Here is a 16,660-nt window from a genome sequence, read left to right as displayed (position 1 = left end):
AAAAAGTATTGACATGCAAATGACTCTGTAAGCTCTGTGTAATTCATTCGAGGAAATCTGCATGTGAGGTGGCAGAAAGAGCCTGCAATCAGAGAGACACGTGCATCATACTCTGTATTCAGTCCCTCTTTGCATGGGCTGTCCCTGTAAGGGATACTGAAAATCCTCTTCTCCTACAGCTTTTTCACCAGAAACCCCTCTTCCCGGGCTCTGAACCGAGGATTTAACTGTTCCTCTTAACCACCATTTATTATGTCTGCTATGTACCCAGCTTTGTGCAGGGTGATGTCTTGTGTATTGCCTCTGTCCCTGGATTGTCACTATGCCACTGGTCATTTCAGTGGGTTTGGGATGCACCCGTGATTGAGATTTAAATTTGAGCTTTCCAGGGAAACTGTGAAAACTTCTAGACATAGACCCCTCTTTGCCATGTACCACTGTAGTTATAGTGGTAAGTCCTTCTCTGGTTCCCCAAACTGCATGGAACAACTTGGGTAGAAATTACACTGATGTTACAGGCAAGTGGGCTCTTCAGTGCTCTCCTTTTCAGGGGAGTTACTGGTCATGCTGCAGGACTCAGTGTCAACTGAAGTCTCATAGAAAGAACAAATAACTAAATACATCTTGATGGTCCCCCTGTGCTGTCCATGGAACAAAGCCACTACCCTGGGCTCCGTCCCAGATTTCCACAAGTTGTCAACCATCTGTTTACTGGATTTAACTGGGCCCCCAGCTGGATTTGGGATTCACCCCTTTGGGGGTGACTTCATCTAACAGAGGCCAGCGGATGGCACAGAACCTGGCATGCTATTTCAGTCCAGGCGGATATGGAGCAAGGCACAGCTGCAAGATACTGCAGAAGCCCCAGGCATATTGTCATCCTGCTCACAACCATGAGCTGTGGTGTTACCAGGATGGGAATTGAAAGCTCATACTACACTGAGCAAGCAGTGAAACCCATGCATTTTGGGAATGAAATGAGTAGTTTAGACCTAATAAATATGCAGATCAGGGGTTTTGTTTATGTTTCTGTCATCTGTGTCCTTTTTAGGGGAAGGAAAATTTTAATTCAGTGAAAAGCTCCAATCCCTGGGTCTTGGGGTGGTGGCTTGAGAAGGGAAACCCTGGAGGACCCTTTAATTAATCTGTGAATGTGCAGGGAAGGGCTTGAGCAAGATGGTGACACCTTGGTTCTGAGGTAAGACACTCCTAGAAAGTAATGCAACTTGAGCTTACTTGACTTCAGCCCCATAAAAGAGATCAAGTGTCCTCCAAATTCTGCTTGTCAAAGACCTTGGATTCAAGGCCAAGGTTAATTTTTATGTTTTAATTAAAAATTGTTTTTCAGATTATTATGCTCATTGTCAACACTTTGCAAGATATTGAAAAGTGTAAAAAGGAAGGAAAAGGGGGCCACATTCATAATTCCACCACCCTACGGAATCACTAGTGACATTTGGGTGTATTTGAGCCAGTGTCCTGTTTTGTCTTTTAGAACAAGTCTAGCGGGGGAGGCACCTGGGTAGATGGGTGACTTTCTGTCACCTCTCTCCAGTGATGAGAGGATGGGCTCTTGGGGTGGACAGGAATCCAGTCACCCTGGTGCTCTGAGATGACAACAGAACTGTGTCTACAGATAATGAACATGCCTTCACTTGCCCCTGCTGGCTCAGAAGGCAAAGAATCAGCCTGCCAATGCAGAAGCTGAAAGAGTTGTGGTTTTGATCCCTGGGTTGGCAAGATACCCTGGCGAAGGAAACGGCAACCCACTCTGGTATTCTTGCCTGGAGAATCCCGTGGACAGAGGAGCCTGGTGGGCTACAGTCCATGGGGTCACAAAGAGTTGGACACAACTGAGTGACTAACAGTACACTTATCCCACATGGTGCACAGCCACCCTCCTCTAAATATGGGGCGGGGAGAGAATCCAGTCTGACCGGGCAGCCCCACGTTACAGACTGCAGAGAGGCACCACGGAAGCGGCAGGAAGGGTTGTTAACAACACAAACCGCAGAGCTAGCGCACATGGGGTCAATCCCAGCTGTCCTACCTGAGAGCTATGGGATCTTGGGTGAGTTGCCTCATCTCTCTTTGGCCCAGTTTCCATATCTGTAAATAAGGATACTAGAACATACCTCAAAGGCTGTCATGAGGATTAAGTTAGAATATACAATACTGTTATAACAGTGTCTGTCAAACAGCCCTCAAACACCAGGCGTTAGTTTATTTCCTGTTGTGCACATTAGACCAACCTTATCCCTTAAGGTGGGTTTCCCTGGTGACTCAGATAGTAATGATTCTGCCTACGATGCAGGAGACTCAGGTTCGATTCCTGGATCAGGAAGACCCCCTGGAGAAGGGAATGGCAACCCACTCCCGTATTCCTGCCTGGAGAATCCCATGGACAGAGGAGTGTGTAGGCGGCAGTCCATGGGGTTGCAAAGAGTCAGACATGATTGAGTGACTAACAATTTCACTTCACTTTTCACCCTGTAAGGGTATTTCCAATATCTTCTACTGATACTGGGTTAGCCAAAAAGTTCATTTGGGTTTTTCTGTACAATGAGATAGAAAAACCTGAAGAAACTTTATGGCCAACCCATCACTTAGATGAAGGAAGGCAGAAGGAAGGCTGGATTTAGAAATGGAAGATCTTGGTTCAAGTTGTGACCCAGCACTTACTACCATGTAAGTCAATTGATTTCCATGCACCTAAGTTTCATCATCTGAGGTGAATGGGGATAACAAGACCCTTCTCACCAGTTGTTGTAAAAGGATGGGTTGAGACCACAGAAATGCAGAAGTGCTTTGTGGATGGAGAACTGTAGACTTCATACTGGGGCTTTATTTGTGCAACTTTTACCGGGTGAATCTGAGGACAGGCAGCAGAGGCAGGAAGGCGGGAAGGACAAACTGTGCTGGAAAAACCCTTGCAGAAAATCTGCACAGGAGCCTGCTGTCTTACTTGGTGCACTTAGTTGGTGCAGGAGGACCAGGAATTTGTGCAGCTGGTTCCTAGGGTTGCCTGGGTAGTGAGAGGTTCCTGGCACGGCCGTGGAAGTGGGGGAAGGCAGAAGTAGGGGAAAAGAATTATTTTCCTTTGCAGGAAGAGGCAATTGAGTTTCTCTGATGGGCTCCTCCCTGGCCAAGTCTCAGCAGAGGCTGCTAAGGAGCCAAATGCCATTCAGGGGAGGAGGAGACGTCAGGGTGGAGGTCCCTCTCTCACCTGTGGTGAAGGCGGTGGAGGTGATGCTGCTCCGCGCAGTGTCCTGCGCCGCCTGCAGGAGCACCGTGTAGTCTGTGCTCTCGGACAGGCCCTCCAGTCGGATCCATGTGTCCTCTGCATCCACAATCAGCTCCTGCAGGATGGACCGGGGGAGGGAGGTGGATGGTGGTGAGCAGAGGGGTCACCATGGAGGGGAGTGGGGAAGGGAAGTTCAGACCCCACGGTCAGTATTACAGTGACCATTTTTATTCTCTCGTCCCATATCATGTCAGGAGAAGACGTTCCAATAAGCAGAAAGAACACCTCCTACGTGGGACTGAGGCCAGCTCCCCTCCCATGGATGCACACTGGACAAGCTTAGCCCTGGGTTATTGAACCCCATGCTTTTCAGATCACACAGGGTCTCCTGGAGGCCTGAGTGAGGAACGAGGAACATAGGCCTCCCTCTTTCACACCTGCAGACTAGCTCTACTGAAATCTATTCTGTATATTTGGTTTCTGAATATGATTTCACTTTTTTAAAAGAAAGGATTTCACCGTTAACAAACATTTGACAACCAGTGCTATAGGTGGCCTGTTTCAACTGACCATCTAAAACAGAAATTTGTGATCTCTTTACTGTGGGCTGTATAGATGGAGCCTTTATCATGTTTATCAAGAGGCACATGAGACTGTCGAATTTGGTATCCAGCTCATGTGTGCATGGCCCTGTTAGTGAAAATTCATTCCAATACCATGTACTTATTAATTGGCTTGGAGGCTGGTATCAGCAGCATCAAGCACAACTGAGTGAAGTTGCAGGGTAGATGCCCCTATTACCTAGAGCAGAAACGGGCTCAGAGAGGTTGAGTGTTTTGCCTCAACTTGCACGGAGAGTAAGAGTGGAGGCAAGACTAACACCCAAATGTCTGGCTTGCAGATGAGTGCTCTTTCCTCAACAGCCTGCTATGTATCTGTAATGGCAAACTTAGCTTACTCCCTGTGGGTTGCTTCCAGAAAAATCTCACCTTGCGGCTTCCATCAGTGGATTTGTAGGTCAAGACATAGTTCTCAATCTCTGCTCTGGGAGGCTGCCAGGAGATCAGGGCACTTTGTCTGGTGACTTCGCTGGCTGTCAGATTTTCAGGAGCATCCAGGACTACAAAGAAGAGAAAATGCCAGGAGTGGGCACCCCTCCAGCTCCTCCCTCTTTGATGCCAGGCATGTGGACCAATTTGTCCACCTATGTGATCTCTGGGCTGCTCACATGGTGACCCCAGTTCTAGCTTGGACAGGAGCATAAAGGACACTCCTGGGCAGAAGATAATCATTCAGTGTCATGATCATTCCTGAAGCTATTCCCCCTTCCCTCACCTGGTCCTCTGGGCCTGGGTGTGACATCTTCCAGTCTGAAATCATGACCTTGTTAACCCTGCATGTCTGTGAGTTCACTCTTGAATTTACATCATTCCCACATGTATACTTTTGTCTACTGTTCTCCTGGCCATGACTGCACCTGGCAATTCTCTCCCAATATTAAGCCCTTTAGTTCCATCAGAATTTTATGGGCCAGATGCATTCCCAATAGTGGCCTCTCTTGACCTGGATGTATTGCTGTCAGCCAGACTCAGGAAAAGAGTTGCAGCCCACTTTCACTGGCGTTTGGGCTGCACTTAACTAAAATAAGAATGCCTCATAACTGCATTGTCCAAAACCTATAGACTCTAATCTAGTCCAGCCCTTGGAAACTGATAACTTTCAGGATCTAAAAAGGCCTCCCGGGATATTGACATGGAGCTGACCATTCGAGTACTCACGGGTAGAGAAGTTGGTACTGACGGTACCACTGGTGAGAGGCCCACTGGTGGCATACATGGTGACAGTGTAGTGGGTCCTAGGAAGCAGGTCAACAAGCTGGAATTCCTCACTGTCTCCATCAACCAGGATGGTCTCTCCAGCAACTAAAATCAGATGGACATGGATAAGGATTGAATAAGACTATTCAATTTAGGAAAGACTTATCCAATCCGAAGATATTCCTTTAAAAAAATGCATTATTAGAGTATTTTGGAAAAAATCCTTTAGAGGTTATTTAACTTAGCATTATATTCCATACAAAGCTCCCCTCTCATCTTGTTTTGCATCATAATTGAGAAATTATTTGGAGGCCGATTAGTCTTTCATATAACATCTACTTGGGTCTCTGGAGTTAGAATAAATCAAATCTTTTGTTTCCTGACCTCTTCCTGCCCTTCACTCTTCCTAATCAGGTTTTCTCTCCTCTAGACTAAGAGCATTCAGCCCAACCCCCATTACATGTATGAAAGTGAAAGAAAGTGAAGTCTCTTAGTCATGTCGGACTCTTTGCGACCCCATGGACTGTAGCCCATCAGGCTCCTCTGTCCATGGGATTTTCCAGGCAAGAATATTGGAGTGGGGTGCCATTTCCTTCTCCAGGGGATCTTATGAGATGATTCTAAAACTGTCACATTTCTGGCCACCTTTCTGTAAACAAGGAACAGTTTATCAGTGTCCCTGCTGAAATGCAAAACTCAGAAGAAAATCAAGAACAATAACTGAGATGAGCTGACAACGAAAGAAACAGGTCAAGACTCTGCTTTTATTTGTGCCGAGTATGTATATTAATCCTGGTCCTAGGATTTTGTTATCATAGGCTGAGATTAAAAATCATCAAAGATCATGTTTATAACCTCCTCCCAACCTTACCTTGTATAGTTGATTTTTTGCACCCATGGGAAGGGATTTGCATTCATTTTGACTTCATTTTTCCTTGTTGACTGAGTGTGGGGCTACCATTTCAGTTTACTAAAATATATCTGAATTTGGATTCTAACGATCACAGTTTTGTTTGAAACATAAATTTGGTATTCATATCTTTTCTATATTCATTCAAGCTGTTGATAAAACTGTTCATTAGATCAAGGCCAAGCCTCTTATTGTGTCTTGAGAGTACTTCTGAGTCATTCAGCATTTAATAGAGTTTACTGGGCACTTCTCCAAATAATGGCAGGGCTGAAGTTTCAATTTTTTGTGGTCTAATGATACAGAAAAGTATGCAAACAAGTTAAAATCTAAACTAGCCCTTTGAAAGAACTCATATAATGGCTCTATCTTTTTAATATCCTCCTTTGCAACATGATGCCAACAGTCAATGCTTCAGCCACATCAACTAAGGCAGTTCCTGTGACTCTCCAAGCTTTCTCTCTAAATGCACCACAGGCTGCTCTTTTTCTTGGAATTCACGTCTTTCTCCTAATCTCTTTTTCTTTTTCTCAGATCTAAGATCTGCCCTCTTTCTTCCCCTCCACACCCTCACTCCAAATCATAGTGGCCCATAAGGTGTGGCAGACTGGTGTTTTGCACTTGCCCACATCATGACACTGCCCACCCTGGGTTGTAACTCTTTACTTGTCTGCACCCTCACTAGAAGCGAATTCTTCGAAGATAAGAACTCATGTTTTGCTTTGAATCATTGTAGTCTCAGAGAGTGCATGGCACTTTGGAGGAAAGCAAAAGTAGTTGTTAAGTGAATGGAAATTGCTATGATGGAACTCTGTGCTTCATATCTGTGAGCAGGTGCATCTGACTGCCTTAAGGGAATAATGAGAGCTTTGATCTAGCAGGTCGTGTTGGAACTGAGGCTTGAAGGATGACCTTAGTAGGTAGATAAGTGGGGAAAGAGCTTCCTGGTAGAGGAAAGAACATGTGCAAATGTCCGTTGGCTTGAGAAGGCAGGTGAGAATTTAGAAATGCAGGGTCATAATGTGTAGGAAGGGGTGGTAGGGTTGACATGGCTTGTGCACGCACACAGCAGGGTTAGGATGTATCCATAGTAATGATGTTCATTCTCTGGGGAGAGTCAGTCATTCAATCAGCTATGGAACTCCAAATAAGATCCACCATGTAGTTTTCCATCTCAATGGGAGGTGGGCCTTTCTAATGCCTTGCCGAGATACTGATGTGCTAGCAGATTTGCCAGTGAAAAAAAGGGGGGCTCAAAGGGGTTTGGGCAAAACTCATACTTTGTGACCCTGTGCTGGTATGTAGTAATCATTGATTCCTTTCCAACTTACTTAATAGTCTGTTTTGGTTTCTGCTTTCCCAAGCTTTGACAATCAGTTTACTTTGCAGCTTACAGAATTGACTTAATCTGTCATTTTTGAAAATCAAGACATCTGCCTGCCTTCTGTCTTCTGGTATCTTTGTTCTCTGGATTCCTGCCTATAACCCACAATATTCTGTGAGCACATGTATAATTTAGGCAGAGAAATAACTTCCTAGGCCTGGACACTTGAACTACTCATTAGCATTCTGCTTTGGGCTTCTCTAATCAACTTCAAATTGCATTAAGGTGGGTAAGTATGGCAAAGTGAAAGTGAAGTCGCTCAGTTCTGTCCGACTCTTTGCAACTCCATGGACTGTAGCCTACCAGGCTCCTCCATCCATGGGATTCTCTAGGCAAGAGTACTGGAGTGGGTTGCCATTTCCTTCTCCAAGTATGGAAAAGAAGACATTAAAACTCAAGATCTCATGTTGGCTCAACCTTTGGGGTTGGATATGGGTAGAGAAGATCAAAGCAACAGAAGAATTTAGTAGTTTTGAATCCTTTGTCACCCGTTGTCATGGATGATCCTTTAGTGTTTTCCTCACTCTGTAAAATATCTAGAAAAGTCAACTTTCTTGCCCATAGCATTCTGGGGCAAGTTCTGAGTTTTGCCTTTCAAGTGCTACTTCTGTTTCTGTATTGGTTACATGCCCTTTTTGTACTTTTTAGATTTAACTTTCTCAATTCCCATAGTTGATACAGTTCACAGAGTTTGGGGGCTATCCTGAGGGCTTTATGATGAAATTAAAGCAGGGAAATTTCTAATTTTCTTTCAGATTAAAAAGATTTAAAAAAATTTTTCATATGGTCTTCAGCCCCAATCCCCACCATTCTCACCTGCCTAATGCATTGACCCGCAGACACCCACCTGCAAAGTGTGTGAGAACAATGACATAGTTCTCTACTTCACTCATGGGTGCCTTCCACTGCAGCAGGGCTTCGGTTGGGGTGATGTTGGTGGCAGTCAGATCCGCAGGATTGTCCATGGCTGAAACAACATAGGAAAATATCAGGTAGAGGTAAGAGGAACTGCAGGATGGAAGAGGAGAGAACTGTCTCCTGTAGTTTCACCTAGAATGCATGTCTGCTGCTGTGTGACACAAAATAATGAAGTGAGTGAAGACCTCTTTTCTTTCTTCCCTTCTGATTCCATCAGCCCCTTCCCCTTTCTCATTTCTCCTTCCTCTCAAGCATCCAGCACTCCCTTAATTACTCTCAGATCTTTTTTTAATTGATTAATTAACTTCTTACGTGCAGAGCAGTCGGGTGTTATAGGGAGTCCAAGGTATGACTCTTGTGCTTTAGACATTTAAACCTAGGTAGAGAAACTAAGAACATATTAAAACTGTTATATTTTTGTAGCTGATGAGCTAATATGACTCCTAGGCTTTTACTTGAATAAATGTTGATAGAAGGGGCATGCCATGTGAAATAGTCTCTGCTGATGAACTGCAGGAAGTGTGGTGGGAGTTCAATGAAGTCAGGGAGTAACCCCAGCACCTAGAACTTAGACATTGCTCAGTAAATGCTTGTGGAATGAAGAATGGGATTCAGGTTGCCTTTACAGTCAGATCTGCTCATTGAATTCTTGCTTTGCTACTCACAAGGCTGACTCTGTACTGAGTCCTGGGCTCTTTTTGTGGCATAAAGAGTCAAGGGATTTGGTCCAGGCTTAAAGCCAGGAGTGCCTGTTGAGGAGCAGAGTTTGTTCATCATAGCACCATATTCTCATTCTCACTTGCACATGTGGTTTAGTTGCTTCAATTGTGTCTGACTCTTTGCAACCCTATACACTGCAGCCCACCAGACTCTTCTGTCCATGGGATTCTCCAGGCAAGAATACTGGAGTGGGTGGCCATCTCCTTCTCCAAGGGATCTTTCTGACCCAGGGATCAAACCTTCATCTCCTACATTGCAGGCGGATTCTTTACTGCTCCTGTTCCCTGCCTCATTTCCTTACTGCACCTCTCTTCCATAAAGTTGGGATTTATCTTAGAAATGCAGGTTATTACAGTAGTTTAGGTATCAGGTCAACCTATGTGTCATGTAATTTAATTTTGGAGACCCAGCTATACTATTGATCTCTCCCTCTCCTCTAACTGAAGGTTAGATTGCTTGTCTATGTCCTTTATTTCAAAGAAACAACCGTTTACAATGTTAACATCTGAATTGTGTCCATAATCTATGCCTTGAAATGTAAGCTTCCAAAAAGAAACAAAGAAGAAAAATCTTAAGAGACTACATTTAGCTTGACCTCTCTGAGACCTGCCATGATACCTTGAGGAGTAATCATTGCCAAAAGTTATAAAATCATAGACCTCACACTAAAGCAACAGCAACAGCAAAAGAACAAAATAAAACATTTCTGTGAGTAATCTGGTTGTTGGGAGTTGCCAAAATAGCTCTGCCTGAACTTGAAGGAGGGAAACTGGGTCGGTGCACTAGTGAATATATGCTTTAGAGATACTTGCTTATAACCAAGAACCCAAGGAGCGAGTTTTGGACCTAAGTTGTTCTCTTATACTTTTGGGTTTGGAGGCTTGTGAAGTCCATTTTATTATCCTCCCTGAGAAAAACCCTAATTTCTTTAATGTGAATTTCTAAGACTTAGAGGAATGGATGAGGAAGGCTTCTTTATACTCACTGGGCATCCCTTCAGGTCAACATATGCTGATACTTTAATGGTCATAGATATCTTGATAGGAAGGGTAAGATTGAACCAAAAACATGGCTGCGCTATATGTAGTCACAGGCATGGCAGGACAGTAGGGGAGATGAGAACATCCTGTGATGTCTTCAGGTGAATAACGTTTTGAGTTTCTAAAGGAATATTTCTTTGGCCATGGCCTTAGAGATGCTCCTTCTGGGCTAGTGAGCGTATCTACAAGAGCAGTGAGGAATTCCAGGTTGCTCTCATTCATGAAGTACTGTTCGTTCCCTGAGGGAAGTAAGCAGCCTCAGGAAATCCAGGTGTTCTCTTAATGAGGCAAGCTGGATGTCTTCCTGTGTGCTGGGTCAGCGCACTACTGAATATATGCTTCAATATACAGGAACCATATCATCACTGAGAATTGCGTCTGGGGTTGGAACCGAAAACTTTTCACTGTTCCCTCTCATGTTTTCTGTGGAAAACCTGTCCTAGTTCTGCATGATGAGCTGGCTGAGGAGTCAGAAAAGAAGGGCAGGGTAGGGGCTGTCAGAGCCCTGCTCTCAAGCTCATCATTTTTTCCAGAGAAAAGCACCTCCTTCCTCCTCCCTGGACGATAAAGCAAAAGGAAATGCAGTCACTTGGTGGTTCTGGTCATGTAGAATGAGGGGTTTCATGATTCCAAGGGTCGTTACTGGAATAACAGCCCCCTTCTGTTTTTTCTCTAAGGTAAAGTTTCTCTGTCAGTCTTTTAAAAAATTAGACGGAATGAATCACATGTCTGTTCTGGAATTCACTTCTGTCATGAGTCTTTGGAGGGTTACTTTTCATATTGGATTCTGTCATGAGTCTTTGCAGGGTTACTTTTCATATTGGAAATGCCATGAAAATGTCTGACCTAAACCGGTAAGAGTCTTAGAGGGTGACTCTAAACTCCTAGTGTTACAGAGAAGCTCCGAGGGAGGAACTTTGCAAATTGCTTCGCATAACAATGTGAATCCGAGGGACACCCTGGAGGGCAACCTCCCATCCCCAACCCAGAACCAGTGTCCTCTGAGTTAGCCAGGATGACTTCCATCGGTCCCAGGTCCTCAGCTGGGGTCCCACCTTGGCCCGTGATGGGGAGACGTGCCCACCTGTGTGCACAAGTGTGCAGATCCGCTCGCTCTCCTCCCTGCCCCGCACGCTGTTGAGGCTGATTTCATATTCTGTAGCTGGGTACAGCTTGGTGATGGTGAATTCTGTCACCGTGTTGGGCACCACTGAGCTGTCCAGTCGTCCCACTAAGGAAGAGCAGAAGTCACAGTCAAGTTCCATGGATCTCACATCAATGCAGCTCATGATACAGGATCTCCCAGCGGCACTTTGTCATGCAGCCCCAGTAGACGGGTGCAAGGGTCAGCATCCATTTGGGAGAGAGGGGGGCTGGGAATGTTGGAATTTGAAGAGACCTTGCATGCTGATCCTTATTGTACAATACCCCCTTATTGTATCGGATCTCAAGAACAAAGGGGGGAAAAACTTTATTAGGTGGTTTTCTAACAAGCTGGTCTTCAAGCAGTATAGAAAGCCATGGCTGAAAACTGGCCCATGCAGCCAAGAGATCCAGTAGTCTGGAAAATTATTCCCCCAACTCACTGGAAGTGAGCGCACCCTCTACTTCCTTAACAATTCCACATGCACCAGCAAGAGCTGGCAGGATGCAGGTGAGGTCTGGCCCTATCTCTCCTGACTCATAACTTGGATGGAGCAGCAGTAACAGGACCACCATCATTGTAGTTCCCTCCATATGACTCTGTGGGATCTTCAGGCATAGGCACCCCCTGGGGTTTAGTCTTGGACTTTAATTCTCTCAGAAAAGTACATGTGACCCTGGCTCCTGGCAGATTCTTTTAGAGATCTTAGTTTCTTGCTACACTGTCTGGATAGTGGTGACTGATTACCATGGTTCACTCAACCTGTAAAGGGCCTGCTTCCTGTGTGAATATCATCAAACCTTTTGTGAGAGGAGCTGGTATGTTCTGGGTTCCTTGGCTACTCATCATTACCCACTCTCATTCTGATGGAGCGAGCTACAGAGAGGAGGAAATTGCAGGCAAGGGGGTGATATCCCCTGGGATATACTAGTTCTGCCATAACAGTCTTCATCCAGTTCCAAATTCCATTCATCTTTGAGAAATCAAGTAACTTTATTACCTTGTGTTGGCCGATAGGATACTCGGTAGTAATCAAAAGATGCAACAGGAGGGCTCCAGGAGACCATAACTGAGTCCTTGGTCACATTGCTAATTGTGATGTCTTTGGGAGGATCAATTCCTACAAGGATCCGGGTGGTCGTGGGGAAAAGACAGAAGGCATAATATGAGAAACAATTTCCTATTTTTGGTTTTATGTGGACCAAGAGCTAATGGTGTCCCAGAGGCAGACAAGACCTTACTTTATACTAGGGCAACCTTAAAACCGTGATCAGGCTGAAGTCTCACTTGAAACCTCATAGATATGGCCAGAGTCATGCACCTGGAGAGTATTTTAACAACATGAAATCAAGCTGTCAAGGTCTATGCCTGTGTAGTGACTCTTACCTATCTGAATTCCAAATGGAAAATATCCTTCAAGTTTGTTGTTTTGTTTTGAACTAGGAGTAATGGTCATTTTCTTTGGGGCAGCTTCTTTTGAACAAACCCAACTCTCTCTCTCTCTTTTTTGTATCAACCACCTTTGGTCAATTTGGAAAAATTGCTATTGACTGTACAGGGATTTCAGAGTATAAGTCCAGAACAAATCCACTTTCCTAAACTGATTTTTTATTTGTACTGTATGCTCTGTTGTTTTTTTTTTTTTAACTACTGGCAGGTTACAGGACCAAAACCAGCTGAGTGTTTAATCCACTTGTTCAATTCTTGTAAGTATATAAGAAATCACCCAAACACACATGTCCTCACCCACATCATACTCATATTTGTGACTGTATGTAAGAAGGATGAGATGCAAGTGATTCAGTACATCTCAGAGTACCTGTGTTTTCCAGACAACAAGCAGATCAACCCCATTCTCAGAGTACCAGGTCCCTATGTGGTTGCATGCTAGTCTTATATGATTCTGGGGAAACATCATTCACAAATTGAACTGACTTGGCAGTCAAGAGATGGCTCTCCAGAAGAGGAACAGATGTCTCCTCACTGTAGAAGGGTGTCCTCTTGGAGACTAGCTCTCTCCAGAGTTTTCTTCTAAGTTGATAGAAGGAGAACCTCTGGATCAATGCATTAAAGCCCTGGCCTCCTTAAGACATCAAGTCCATCCTATCTTCTAAGTGGAAGCTTCCCATCTTATACATTACGTGCAGCCCTGGAAGAGGTGACTGTTTAAGAACAATTCATAGACCCTCTCTGGATAAACAAGGTGGTCCCCTACTCCTTGGGTGTTTCTCTTTTAAATTTCATAAAGGTTATCATGGGAATCCCCATTATCACCTGCTGTCAAGTCCTCCAGCCCCACCTGTGGTGATGGAGCCCACAATGGGCTCAGAGGTCACTGTGCCATGGACTGCCACCAGATTCACAATGTATTCGGTAGCTGGCTGCAGGCCCATCAGGACAGCATGCCTCTTGGTGGCATCCAGGGAGACCTCCATCATTTCTTCCTCTTCATCCCGGGGGCTGTAGTTGAGAATGAGTCTGTCTGCCGGAGGGGATGGGTCACTCCAGGTGATGTTCACACTGGAGGAGGTCACGTGAGAAAAGTGCAAATGGGAGATGGGGCGGAAGCCTGAAAACAGAGGAAATGAATGGTTCTGAAATCCACGTAAAGTGGTGGGGCCACTGGGGTAGAGAAGACATCTAACCAAAGAGGTCTGCTTTCCCTGCTAATCAGGACTACACCTGCACTTGTTAACCAGAGCGTCCACATCCTCACTCTCCTATCTCATCCACTCTCCTTTCTCCAAGCCAGACACAGAAAAATGAATGCCCTCAGCAGTATAAAAACAGCATCACCTCTGTGAATTATTCATAATACTGATGGGGGATTTAAAACTTCTATCCTGAAAGGAATTCAACATGATCCCATGGATCCTCTGAATGCCCACTGACTTAGTGCAGGCAGAAAATGACCAGAATTAACTACTCTGACCAGCCTACAGGAAACCAGACAGAATTTTAGGCATGCAGGTAGCCTTGTTCATTTCTCCCCTTCACCTCCAGCCATTCTCTCTTGGGCTTCCCAGATGACTCAGTGGTAAAGAGTCTGCCTGCCAATGCAGGAGACACACAGGAGATACAGGTTCAATTCCTGGGTTGGAAAGATCCCATGGGGTAGGAAATGGCAACCAACTCCAGAATTCTTGCCTGTAACATTTCATGAACAGAGGAACCTGTTGGGCTACAGTTCATGGGGTTGTAAAGAGTCAGACACAACTGAGTGACTGAGCACACACATACACATTCTTTTTTGAGGTATTTATTAATTTCTTCTCTATCTCTTCTTTCTCTACCTTTCTCTAAAATTCTTCCTTTCTCTAGAGGCAATGGGGTGTTGGAAGAGTGGGTTGCCTAGATGATCTTCTCATCCTAAGATCCACTGATCCCTGAACCCAGCTGAGATTTCTGCTGCCCGGGTACCTGTGAAGGCATCCACAGTGGACTCTAGGCTCTGCTGCCGGCCCCTCTCAGCTGTGATTGAAATGATGTACTCTGCGCCGGGCTCTAGATCTGTCAGTGTATACGAGGTCCTGTCCTTGGGCACAGTGACTTCAGAGGCGATCCCAGAGGATGGGGTAAAGGTAATTCGGTAGTGGTCAATGGGGCCACTGGCCTTGGTCCAGATGAGGGAGATGGAGGTTTCTGAGGAGGCTGTCACCATGAGGTCTCGAGGACTGTCGAGTTCTGTGGATCAAAATAAGCATCCTATTTTATGTAAGTTCCACACGAGGGCCAGTATTTATTGGAATTAGGCCCCTGGTGGATTTCTAAGCTATCAGCGGGTCTGCTGACCATGAAGATTGGCTTGTCATTGCTGACACTAATCTCACACTTTGTTAAGCACCTTCCCTTTGAAAGATGGCCAGAGGCTTGGCATATAGATGAATAATCTGCCGGAAAGCATTAGTAACTCAAGATACCCCACTGTGGGACAAAGCTGGCCGCTGATTTTTAAGCTCCCCATTTTCTCCTAGCCTTTCTCAGTAAGCCAACCAGGGCAAAACAGGTGCCACCATCAAGCATGGGTATGTTGTTCCTCGCAACCATAACTTCCTCTGTCCCTGGTGCCATTCTGATTGACCTGGCCACAGGTGTGTAGGCAACAAGATCTGAGGACTCCTGGGGACCCATGTCTTGAGGTTCTCTAGAGAGGTTGTCTATGCTGGACAACCTCGGGACAGGGATTGGTTCAGAATTCCCAGCCCAGCCCAGGCTGCTACCAGTTACTAAAGTGACTTTGGAATTTGCCTGGGGTTTGAAACCAAAATTGTTGGATCCAGAATAGCAAGAGTCTCAGTGGACTTCTCCATTCTCCAAGCTCAAATGGGTTGTTTCCAAGTCTAGACCTTCAGCCTGTGGCCTTTCTGAAGGTTCTGTCCTATGGGGTGAGAAGTATCACATTCTGCCTGCTGTGAGATGATCTAGCAGGAAACATGACTCGCTACATCACTGGCTTTTGTGGGGTTTTACACCTCTGCTCTGCACAGCAGTGGGCAGCCTTTCAGACCATCGGGTACCAAGTGTGAGGAGAGGGTGGGACTCCATCCTCATGTCAGATGTCAGAGGGTAGGCACAGGGAATCAAGGAGTACAGGTAGATGGTGTTCCTAAGCCGGTGATCCTCACCCAGGGACCTGTTCGCTAGGGCGAGTGGCCATCTGACCGGTCCTCGATGGCCCTCAGGTCACAGTGTCCTGGTCTCTCTCCACACCAGTCTTCCTACTCACCGGTTCTGGCGTTCATGGTGGCTGGTACGCTTTGCTGTGAGTTCATGACGGCGGATATTCCAATCCCATACTCAGTGCCAGGCACCAGATCTGTTGGTAGATGCAGAAGCAAATGTTATCCCATGTTATGTCAGGGATGGGGAAGGCTGAACCGGGATGGGGTGGAGCAAATGACCTTAGGCTCCTGTTCAGATCTTGTGTTTGATTCCCTCCTAATTTTACCCATTTGCATTGCATGTGTGCACAGTCGTGTCTGACTCCTTGTGACCCCATGGACTTAGCTCACCAGGATCCTCTGTCCATGCGATTTTCCAGGCAAGAATATTGGAGTGGGTTACCATTTCCTCATCTTACCTATTAGGAAATCCTAATTGCACCACGTAGGAAATCCACACCAAGTCAAGAGAATGACCTGGTCAGCGCAGAGCTTCCTCCTTGCTGCTGGCCTCCTTGGGAGGGCAGTGGTGCTGTCTTGGCCAGGGACCTTCAGACCTGTGCTCTACTGTGGGAGTCTCCTCAGGGCACTTAGAGTCTCAGGTTGGCTATAGCTGGTAAGGGCATTTCTTGCTTACACTGTGAATTGGGGGAGTGTATAATTGAGGACTGTGTGGACATAAGCTTGTAAAGCGTTTGTTGAACATTGTGGATGAAGAACAAGCTGCACCTGTTATAGGCAGGGACTGAGGCCATATGGGGATGTGTGCATCCTTTCTGGGGAGCAACTGGGGATGGACTGTCTCACTGAGCACAAGGCTGTTGG

At 45.6% G+C, this 16,660-nt stretch overlaps 1 protein-coding gene across 1 annotated transcript in view; it reads right to left on the bottom strand.

Moving 5' to 3' along the window:
* The window catches only part of TNR (tenascin R), a 473,470-nt gene that overhangs the window by 37,334 nt on the left and 419,476 nt on the right, over positions 1 to 16,660 (bottom strand). The window contains exons 10-18 of the mRNA XM_070474046.1: positions 15,901 to 15,990; positions 14,595 to 14,858; positions 13,474 to 13,743; positions 12,175 to 12,294; positions 11,115 to 11,261; positions 8,200 to 8,319; positions 5,023 to 5,166; positions 4,234 to 4,364; positions 3,227 to 3,359 (exon numbers count right to left, since the gene is read on the bottom strand). Of these exons, the coding sequence (XP_070330147.1) occupies positions 3,227 to 3,359; positions 4,234 to 4,364; positions 5,023 to 5,166; positions 8,200 to 8,319; positions 11,115 to 11,261; positions 12,175 to 12,294; positions 13,474 to 13,743; positions 14,595 to 14,858; positions 15,901 to 15,990 (1,419 nt within the window). The remainder of the gene's footprint in view (positions 1 to 3,226; positions 3,360 to 4,233; positions 4,365 to 5,022; positions 5,167 to 8,199; positions 8,320 to 11,114; positions 11,262 to 12,174; positions 12,295 to 13,473; positions 13,744 to 14,594; positions 14,859 to 15,900; positions 15,991 to 16,660) is intronic.

The sequence above is a fragment of the Odocoileus virginianus genome, chromosome 11 (genome assembly GCF_023699985.2).
Source record: "Odocoileus virginianus isolate 20LAN1187 ecotype Illinois chromosome 11, Ovbor_1.2, whole genome shotgun sequence".
NCBI lineage: Eukaryota > Metazoa > Chordata > Mammalia > Artiodactyla > Cervidae > Odocoileus > Odocoileus virginianus.
Note: the sequence above shows the minus strand (reverse complement) of the source record. Positions and strands in the feature narration are given on the sequence as shown.